The 11,216-nt window shown below is 32.1% G+C and overlaps 1 protein-coding gene across 1 annotated transcript; it reads right to left on the reverse strand.

The window, feature by feature from the left end:
• Positions 1 to 509: 509 nt before the first annotated feature.
• LOC142982262 (nischarin) lies at positions 510 to 10,873 on the reverse strand. The gene is made up of 4 exons (XM_076128685.1): positions 10,337 to 10,873; positions 9,597 to 9,843; positions 7,896 to 8,014; positions 510 to 4,120 (listed from the first exon to the last, which is right to left on the reverse strand). The coding sequence occupies exons 1-4, from the start codon at positions 10,775 to 10,777 to the stop codon at positions 3,530 to 3,532; spliced, it is 1,398 nt and encodes a 465-aa protein (XP_075984800.1). The 5' UTR covers positions 10,778 to 10,873; the 3' UTR covers positions 510 to 3,529.
• Between the last annotated feature and the right edge of the window lie 343 nt (positions 10,874 to 11,216).

Raw genomic sequence — 11,216 nt, forward strand, 5'->3', positions numbered from 1 at the left:
ATATTAAATATCTATTTGATGTTTGTCAGAAAAAAACACTTCCAAACACTAGTAACAGTTTTGTGTTCAAGAAATTTTACATACAGGCAAACCACCGAAGATACCTTACTGGCGGAATCGAACCTACAACTCTCGTGTAGCGCCATAACGATCAACTTTATCACTACACCATGGACTCGACGCGACAATCCTACTAATATTATAAATGCGAAAGTTTGTAAGCATAGATGTACGTGTTTGTAACTTAAAAAAAAATATATTGAATGAATTTTAATTCAATGATACATGAATATTTTATAATTTCGAAACTCTTACCAAGGACGGAGTCAAAGTCAAAATTAAATCATTTATTCATTTAGGTCAAATATTGACACTTATGATAGTCGTTACAATTACTGAATCTTGTCGCGGGCAGAAGCTAGTTTGTTATATATTTAGAAACTTGGATTGTAAGAATATGAAAATAAATATATATCTTATCAGGAACAAGGAAAACACAAAAGTTTGAAACCAATAACTATATTTATAAATTAATAGTCAGCATTAAAAATAAACGTTTATATACAAATAGTCCATCACATTAGTAATACTTGAGTTAATACTATAATCGATTATAATAGTGCTTTAAGCAATTAACATTTTAAATTATAAACACGCAAAATATTTACAAAATACTATAGTCTGACAACTTAGTAGAAAGCCTTGTATACAAGTTTCGCGAAGCAGACGTGTCCAATATTTTGAACATCAGTGACCTACAGGCTGATGGTAGACTGTTTAGTACAGCTACTATATTTGGAAACTAGCGGATCCGACAGACGTTGTCCTGTCTAATAAATTAAAAATTAATTAGAAAAACATTGTCCAGCGGACAAAATTGTGAATCTAAACTATTCTCAGATCCCCTTGAACACACACAAAAAATTTCATCAAAATCGGTCCACTCGTTTAAGAGAAGTTCAGTGACATACACACTTACAGAAAAATTATATATATAAAGATACACATAATTATTAATCACCATAAATCGTACATACCAATACTCTCTACTAAGTTGTTAAACTTTATGTACCAGTTTCACTTCTTACAAATAAGTGCCGGTTATCCTATCCGTTAGATTCCGATGGAATAGTGACGACAAATGTATGTCCTAATTTCACAAGGTAAACTAATCGATACTTATTTAGAAGTTAAACTGGGATAAAATAGTGGTCCCAATAGAAGAATAGCAACTCAATTTACACAACATAAATAATTGATACCAAGCAACAATTTTATCACTTTCTTATAGATTTGAGATATACAGGTAAGAATGCAAACAACAGAATGAGAAACATCAATATATGATGAATCAGATGAAAACCCCGTAGAGAAAACATTTATGTTTTCAAAAATGGTAGTGACACACAAAAAAGAACTGAATCTGGGTTTAAAGACCTGTTGTTCTTTTCAAAAACATGGATCTTTTTTGATTTCTCATGGATATTACTTTGATGATTTTCAGTCAAAATATTGTTATATTTATAACAACTATGTATTGTTTGCACCCCTAAGAGTAGAGTTAATTCTTTATACATGTATTATGTATACAAAATCTTACAGTACGCTCACATACAGTACGCTTACAGTACTTACTTACTTACAGATCACATTGGTTACAATTCAAAGTATTTTTAATAACATAGTTTATAAAATGCCATATTGTCACTGGTAAGTTTCAGCTTTATCTTGCTCTTCTACTTTGCAATTACTGCATATTGCCAACGTTTGCTTGTTATAACAAACGATGATTGCGACCCGGTTTCAATAATCTATCCTCAGTTAGGAACAGGATAGCCAGAAAAATATGTTTCTAACTGCCCTCTCACTAGACATTTTTTCCAGTGGTATTGTAAGCCTATCTTTATTCAAAGATATTTTATCAAAACCAGCCATTATAAAGTCTATTTAGTAAGTTAACACATGTTCACTATCAATGTGAAATGAAATCGTTTATTATCATAATTACAGCGTTGACCTCATTAGAGAATGTTATCATTGACAAAGTTCATATTTAATGTTTTACACAAGCTTGGCTTATGTATAATACATATTATATCCATAATAGATGGGAGTAAACTGTAATTCACAGAACATTTTAATAGCATTATTTACAATATACAAAATAAACTTAACATTCTTGTATTTATTAGATAGATTTTTTTAAATTTTCTTTTTTAAAAAATCATACAAACTCTCTAAATGTATGACAATTAAAGTGTCTTTTTTTATATTTGTGACAAATACATTTTTTAACACTTTTGTATTTTATAACGATATCTAGCTTTACCCTCTTATTCATAATAATAAATGAAGTTATGAAAGGCAAAACACTTTATGTGTTTTGTTATTTTCATTCCTTAGCGAAATGAAAAAGAGAAAACATATTATAGTAGCTTTTTAACTAAAATAGGTTAATAGTGTGTTTATGAATAAGAGGGTAAGTGTATGGCTTACATTTTAACTGGTGAAACAAAAGCTTTAACTTAGTACAAAATAACAGAATGCGAACATTAGACTATTCTTAACAAGTATTGGTCAATTCCATTATAATATTTATTATAATACAATATACATAGACATACAAAGCTGTACATAGTTACATGTTATTATAAACAGAACACGTAAAAAAGGAAACATTTATTAATAAACAAGTAGATATAAATTATAGTACATTAGATATCTTTGTATTAGGACCAACGTTTTGTTATGCATATTAACAAAATTTACATGTTTCAGACACAATTGAACTAAGCAGTGCGAATTTTAACTAACATTGTATTTCACAACTGTCAAAATAACTATTAGATACATACTTAAACTTGTTGTTAATAAAAATGATTTCAATCATCTTCATTCGTTCCTTGACGTTTTAACAATTGCAACACAGACCTTAAATAAACTATTAAAATGTAATAATGACAATAAAAATAAAGATCTTTTTTATTTAGCTATATTTTTAGACCATTACAAAGTCTGTTAATTAATTTACTAACATTTTGGATATATTTGCAGAATTAAAAGAATACGCAAGCGAAACACCGACCAATAGCTGCAAAGAGCCCAAGATTATACGTAACGTATACGTTATACCTGCGTGCACGTTAGTACGTACGACGTACGTACAATAATAGATAAGAAATTTTACCAATTAATGTCCCACTGAAGGGCTAGAGAGGGAATCTCCTCCCGTAATAAGAGATTAAGCCTTGAGTACAATAGTACTAAGATTTTCCACGTATATTATTTTAAACTTATCTTTTCATAATGAAAGAAAGAAAAATATCTTTTGAATCTGCAAATATATCCTACCAACGTAAAACATTTAATGCCAGGTAAACAACTTATGGGTAAGTGTCGATTAGCTTATTACACTTTTGACATTAATTTTTATACATTTGCTGTAACCTTATCTACTGGATAACTTATCTGACACATCCATAAGCCGCGTAACCATTAACAATCTTAAATCTAAAATCAATCATCACTGTCAACTCTTATTAAAACTGTGACTTGTATTATTATTCTGTAGGAAACTGGGCGTCTTACCTTCTTTAACTACTCTTAGAGCTTGCAGCACTCTCGCCGTATCTAGTTCCTTCTCCGACGCCTTTTCATTGTCCAGACAAATCTCTGCCATTCTCGCATTAAACTGTTCAATAACTTTCACTCTGTAGTCGATAGATGACGCTACTGGATTCGCAGTCAACCAAAGATCTTCTAAACAAGGGAGTCGGCATATATGTTGTACTTCCTCAACATCGGATATGGCATTACAACTCAAGTTCAGGCTTTCTAAAGAATACAATCTAGAGAACCCTTGTAAAGTTTCTACTTTGTTCTGTGAAAGGTCTATTTTGACTATATTGCCTATTTTCGCGTGCCAGTTGTCGCATACACTGAAACTGTTCATTGATAGGTTGAGGACTCGTAGGTCGTGGAGGCAGGAGATGTCGCAAAGTTCTGTCAGTTTGTTCGATGTGAGGCTTAAGTGTTGTAGCCGTGGGACTAGACGTATCGCCCAGTCCACGTTCTGTATGTTGTTGCTCGCGAAGTTTATAACTGATAGGCGCTTCCATTTCTGTTGACAAAAGTTTAGCGTTAGTTCGTGTATTGCATGATACAACGACGAAGGATTTCAATGTCGCATGTGGCCCAGCTAGTGTAGAACTACATTGCAGTATGTGTTTTATTTACTTAGTTTCTTATAACAATACATTTATACCAACAGGTTTATTACATTGAAATTTGTTTTTGTAAGACCAATAAAAAACATTAGCCACATAATTACGATAAAAGAAATACTGCCTAGTAAAAACAATAATCATACAACTTCATACAAGTAATGTATTAGTATTACAACTTAGAGCAAATGTCGCTATATCGATACTTTACTTTATAATTCTTTATAATACTAATATTATAAAGCTGAAGAGTTTGTTTGATTGTTTGTTTGTTTGTTTGTTTGAACGCGCTAATCTCAGAAACCTCTGGTCCGATTTGAAAAATTCTTTCAGTGTTAGATAGTCTATTTATCGAGGAAGGTTATAGGCTATATATCATCACGCTACGACCAATAGGAGCAGAGTAGCAACGAGAAATGTAACAAAAACGGGGGAAAATATGACCATTCTCTCTTATGTGTGTGACGCAAGCGAAGTTGCGCGGGTCAGCTAGTTCTTTATAATTGGCCTAGAAGTCCTACATACAACCTATACTTGAACTTTAAGATTATGAAGACCTAAACTCTAATTTATATTCCCAATATAATCAGTCCCACGCAGCCTAACGAAGTACAGATTGACACATTAACCTCATTATTTCATTAAATACATAAACAATGTGTAGTTTCTGGCCTATTTAGATACATAATTAAATCTGTTTGGCATTTATAATAGGGGAAAATAGACTTTGAAATTGTTATTATTTTTGTGTTTTACATGGACCGACTGCCTATCTGACCTCTACAACGCAATTTACCTTGGTTATTACACGATACCCTTCGGTAACAGTGGATATCAGACTTTCAAGCTTCTCACTATTGTTCACGACTATCAAATATTATTGAAAATGATAGCCGGAACCCACAATTTAACAAGCCTTCCGAAAACACGGAGGAACAGAACAACCTGGGCAAGCGTGGCTTGCCCAGGTTGTTCTGAGACCTTAGAGATCGATCCGCGCGTCTGTTGTTAACTAAGCCCTAGCTCCTATATATACTTAGCTATGATCTCTATTAACTACTATTATTTCTGTCAATTTTCAATCAATATTTTAGTCAAAATAAATGACATAACAAAGAACCACACATAACAGATAAAGCGGTATTGAAACACACGTCCTCCGAGGTCGGCGATAAGCATACATTATGCACATTGTATAATTAATATAATTATCTCGCATCGTGTTCTAACGGGTGCGTGTCAGTGCAAAGTCCTGTTGAACCACTTCAAAAAGAGCATAACTCACCTTAAAAGGATATTGCACATGTGCCTTTTTTGAAATTGTGTGTTATTTGAATATTGTTCGATTAAACTGTATTGTTGTGGTGTGCTTTGTTAGGTAAACTAGATTTTGATGAGTTTAAAACAATGGATAATATATTTTTGTTCTATAAATTAACCTTAAAGAGACCAGTTTAAAATGTCAATTAGTACATAAAGGCAACAATATGATTACAATAAATATAAACTTCATAATTCTTAAATAGTTTTCTGTATTTCAAAAAATGAAGAGAGTGAGATAGTTAGAACATTTGCTAAATTGAGAAACAATGTGATTAATGAACACTTTTATATTATAACAATGAATAGATATTCTATAGGCTAAGTACGTCACAATATGATGTCATAGTATTTGACTCATAGAAGTCGTTAAACAGGTTTTCATACAATTTCTACAGAACTGAATACCTAAGTTCTTAGAAAACCTGTTTAAAATCTTTTTATTTACATTTTATTAGCGGCCAGTTATGAGCGTTCGATCATTAAACTGTACTTCAAAAAAACTGATCCATAGATAGGTGTCTAGTTTTTTCAGTATCAAGTTGGCGGGTTTTTTATTACAAAGTTAGATACTTGATTATGTTGCTATAGGTAATACATGCATATTCTTTATACTTTATTTAGTTTTGGTCTTAATATTATCGATCTAGATATAGGCAGAGGTAAATTAATGCAAGCCTGTTTTGATTGTTGACGCGAATCTTTATTATGGCCAAACGCTGAACCAATTTTAATGACATTTATAGGTATTACTATTATAGGTAAGACTTTCCTCTGTAAAACTGCACAATAAGGAAACCCTTTTTATTATATCAAGTACTTGTCTTTATATTGTCTGTCTGTTCATAACATCATCATCATTATTTGCGGTTAGTGACCACACTGATAATCTCAATAAATACCTAAGCTACTAACCTGCGATTTATGTGTATTGTGTTATTTATGTATATTGTATTGAAACATACTTAAATGATTGAAAACTAGAAAACTAAGACTAATTTCTTCCTAAGGGAATATATTTGTAGGGGTAGAAGCGCATTTAATTCATAACTGTCCTACTAAACACGTATCTAATCGCAGAGTGAGAGAAGCATAACTTATAAACAACTAATATCTACCCGGTTTCTCTCAGAACCCGGGGGTAAAACTACTAAAAGTATTCTTATTCGTATTTTCTTTGCGGGAAAGCCGAGAATGGAAATAAAAAAGGTAGGGAAGTATTATATTAAAAGCTATCTTAGTTGTAACTATTCGCTTTGAAACTTATCCATTGGCAGTCTGCCACAATCGTTGTGTTATAACTCAATGCTTATTCGGTATCAAGTACTAAGTAACACGACATTATCGTGCAGCTATTGAGGCCTTCTGCATGCAGTTTTGTCTCTATCAGAGAATACATGCTAAGTTCGTAGTTATATGAAACTTTTAGCCTACGAAAGCTTTGAAAAATTGGTTTGGTACATGTTATACTTTTTAATTAACTTAGTCACTGTAGAATTAAGTCTACAGCACCTATTTTTGGAGATTCAACAAAACAGCATTACCGATAATCTACACATTTACTATAGCCATAAATTAAAAAAAAAAAAACAGATTTAATGCGTTATTCTTTGCAACTACGGGACTTTAAAAAACTTATATGTGTATGTATCAATGATGATACATCAATGAGGAAGGTTAAAGGCTATCTAAATCATCGCGACATACGGAAGCGGAGTACTCATTACAAACGCATGTGAAATAGCACAGCAGTAGTATGACACATTATACTAGCTGTGCAGAACATATTAGGTCGGGGAAAAAGTCTTTTCGCATTATTGTATGTATGAACTCGTAATAAAATCTATTTGGCTTCAAGAATCACAAATGAGTACCTACACGGTTCATTAAGTTTCTTTCAGTGAGCTCGTGAGGTACCCAAATATCGAGATTTTTTGTGTAAAGAAAATATTTTATTACAAATTCATACATGCGAAAAACTTTTTCCCCGACCTAATATATTATCCAAGTTTTGCAATGTATTGCAGACAGTTACTAGAAAAGACAGTCATCTTACTAATGCGAAAGTTTAATTGTTACTTAGTCACGCCAAAAGCAATAAACGGAATTTGATAAAAATTGTAATCTGGATTAACATAGGTATTACTTAGTAACTTTTTCCTCGTGAAATCGAACACGAAACATACATCATACGAAACTACGGGCAGAAGCTAGTTAAAAATCTCTACGATCATACAAACCCAGCTACACCAAATTCTAAACCAGCAAAAATTACGTCGCAGTTTTGGCAAGGATTCACATCTGCTATGGTAAAACAAACTCTAACCGCTAGATACTAAGGTTGTTACTTACAACAGTGTCAGCGATGCTGGAGGGGTCTTTGTGCAGGATGTCGACGAGCAGGAACTCGTTTAATGACACCACACTCGCTGTGAACACGGATAGGCTGACGAGCGTGTCGCGGAGACCACCTGATGATAGACACATGCAAGAATTAGGTAAAAGGTTGTCGACAGTTGATCGTGTATCAAGACATATAATTAAATGTCAAAAATACATTTTAGTACAGGAATACGAAACAGTGACGTCACAGTTTCGTAATTTCGTTGGTATCAAATGAGTGCCTAATAAAATGTTTCAGTCTGTAGTAATTACAAGTTCAACACTATTTACCAGCAAAATTACAAAGCCTGGGCATTTAATGAACATTTTACGAATACTAGTTTAATAATTTTTCGACCCATTCAACTACCCAATTAGTTTTCAAAGATTTAGAACATGTTTGGAATTGCGTGCGATGCAGCACTCAACGAGCATTCAACATATTCCAATCATTTTTATTAAGTATCTTGCCCAGAGATTTGATATTAAGATTTTAACTGAATTGCGGGACTGAGCACCTATATTTGAATCCTTGGGCCGCTGAAATGAGAAGAGCGCGCTTATTCGATCACTGTATCAATTGCACAGAATGTCGGCATCCGTTCGAAGAGCTACTACGATCAAAATGTTTGTTTTATCATTATAATATATGGATGAAATTGTGTCAAAATTACCTGTGACGATCGCGATCAATAACGTAATGTGGTATGATTTATTCCTAGCCAATGTGTACAAGGTAACAATATTATATTCATTTTCATACATATGTCTTTTTTAATATTTTTATTACTATTTCAATTCTCTCACGAATACTATTATGATATCGCGTTTTCCATTTACTGATCGTGTTTTTAATGTTTACATTACATAGGTATATACTTTTTTTTAAAACAACTGTATAAATAAAATTTATAGATTTAATTAAAAAATGATTAACTAATTTGTGTAATGCATGTTTACAAACTTATCAAGGACAAATTTACAATCAGTTTATGTACGTAGTCATTGTTTGTCTTATGTTTATCAGTTGTCATTCATTAATTATGAATAAGAATGAGTATATCCTGTTACTATTTATAAAAGTAATCAACCAAAAAAAAGTTTTAGACTGCAATTCATTGAACAAAATGCATGTGGTTATGAAAGTATGTTTTGTGAATGCTGAAATTGTTTTTACAAAATCAATTGAAATTTAGTTGCATAATAGCTCCATTAAATTTAGACGCATATTTATGAAACCAGTACTAAAAATAGATATATTATTTACTGTTTTATTGATGTTAAAAGTGGTGAAATTTAAATATTTAACACTTATTTTGCTATTCATCTTATACAATAAAAAATGCACTACATATTATGTCAATAACAATGAGTATTTATTCTTATACTGTATTTGTACAGTGGTGAACATTTGAATAAATTCAGAATCACCTTTTGTTAATTAATATTAGTCATGTTTACTGATTGTGAGACGTTTAAACATGGATTTACTACAACAAAGCAGTTATTCTTTTATAAAATATATTTTTTTCAACTGATAAGAACATAATATTATTATCATTCATTGTTTTAGCCAGCTAGGTTTTGTTGATCCAGTAAAGTCCTTAGGTGGCATAAGGAGGCTTATGTGGCATAATCTCTAGGTAATAATAACATAAGAAAAGCACTTACCAACACTCTGTATACAAGCCATAGGCACTCCGAGTATCTTCAGATCAACCAACGACTTAAACGGTATCAAATCAAACTGCAGATTATTTGGTACAATATTACTTGTGCCGAGTTTCTCGTAGCTGCCTTCAATGTTGATGGCACGTAGTTGTGAACAAAAGTCCAGGACATGACTGAAGTCGTACATTTGATCTATTCGTTCGGTCAACGGACATGCTACTTTTAGACGTTCACTTATTGCATGTAACTGAAATAGAAAAATTATGATATAAGCTGCTGATGTTATATGGGTTCAATGGATTATAGGATATTTCGTTTAAAAGCTAATAGACTGATGGATTTTACAAAGAAGGATCATGCAAAGTAAACAGTATACTAATAAATTTCCCAGCATAATTTAAAACATAATGAGGCTTGTGCATGATTCATAAGATCTTAGAAAGGTCAAAGAGACAATAAAAAGTGATTTATTGTTTATTCACACATATCTAAAATACACACATCTTAAATAGTTCTTAAAAATCTGCATTAAGTAGTAGGAAATACTACAGTTTGATAAATAAATAAAACATTTACCTTGAGGCTTAACATTTACATTAGATATTAATGACACATGCACAAGTTATATAATGTAGATGGGAAAAAAATTTCATGGAATATTTTTATGAATAATGATGGAAAACTAAATTATACAGGTGTAGATAAATATGAAACATAGTACTTAAAAGTACACTACATACCTCCATAGGAGTAAATTTATGTGATTTTTCACTTTGTAAAAGTTTATCTCCTTCCAAAAAGAATTTCTTTGCTAAATCTTGTAGCAAAAAGAATATATCATACAAATGGAAGTCTAGGAAGTGAGCGAACACGGACGGCATCGTAAGCCTTAAATAATTAAATACATTCTTTAAGTATTCGCTTAAGGCCTCTCGTCTTTGCTCCACAAATTTCGGCGTTTTGTTTCTAATAACTTTCTTAGGCGGGAGTAATTCTTTCGCGACTCCATGGTCCGCCACTAGTTTCTCATGCAGCTCCACAAAGTCACTGTACCGATGCAACACGTTCCACCGCACAGGCCCCACTTTAACATTTATTTTGTAATACGTTACATTATCTTTCGTAGATGCTTCATCTACACTCACAACACTGTCTTCACGGTGATTCATGAACGACGACATTTTGTAAACAACGCATATACCACTACAGCTGATAAATGGTCTGTTTATCAATTCAATTTATTATAATGAGATTATTGTACGCATATCGAACTTGCGAGCGCTAAGCAATATCGCGATTTTGTAATGATGACTGACAGCTGTGTTGATGATAGTGATAGATGTCATTTTTTGACACTGGAGGTGGAAAAATGACGTAATTTTTGAGCTCGCTCCAGATTCTGCAAATTAAACATTTTCATCAAAAGACTTAGAGTCGTAGCGAGTCGTAGCTTTATTTCAATTCTAAAGACTATAAATGTACTTACTTGGTTAGGTATTCAGTAGGTAGACAAACCATTTATACTACCTATAACTTGTGTAAGATATATTTTAAATTTACAACTAAAACCGGTACCTTTTGTCCGCAGAATCGCAAATCAGTCGCTCTCTATTTTGTCAT

The sequence above is a fragment of the Anticarsia gemmatalis genome, chromosome 21 (genome assembly GCF_050436995.1).
Source record: "Anticarsia gemmatalis isolate Benzon Research Colony breed Stoneville strain chromosome 21, ilAntGemm2 primary, whole genome shotgun sequence".
Classification (NCBI taxonomy): Eukaryota; Metazoa; Arthropoda; class Insecta; order Lepidoptera; family Erebidae; genus Anticarsia; species Anticarsia gemmatalis.

Coding starts and splice junctions, on each gene's coding strand:
- LOC142982262 (XM_076128685.1), bottom strand. CDS start 10,777: ATGTCGTCGTTCATGAATCACCGTGAAGACAGTGTTGTGAGTGTAGAT. Junction 8,015..9,596: donor GGCTTGTATACAGAGTGTTG/GTAAGTGCTTTT, acceptor GTCTATCATCAG/GTGGTCTCCGCGACACGCTC. Junction 4,121..7,895: donor CCAGCATCGCTGACACTGTT/GTAAGTAACAAC, acceptor TTTTGTCAACAG/AAATGGAAGCGCCTATCAGT.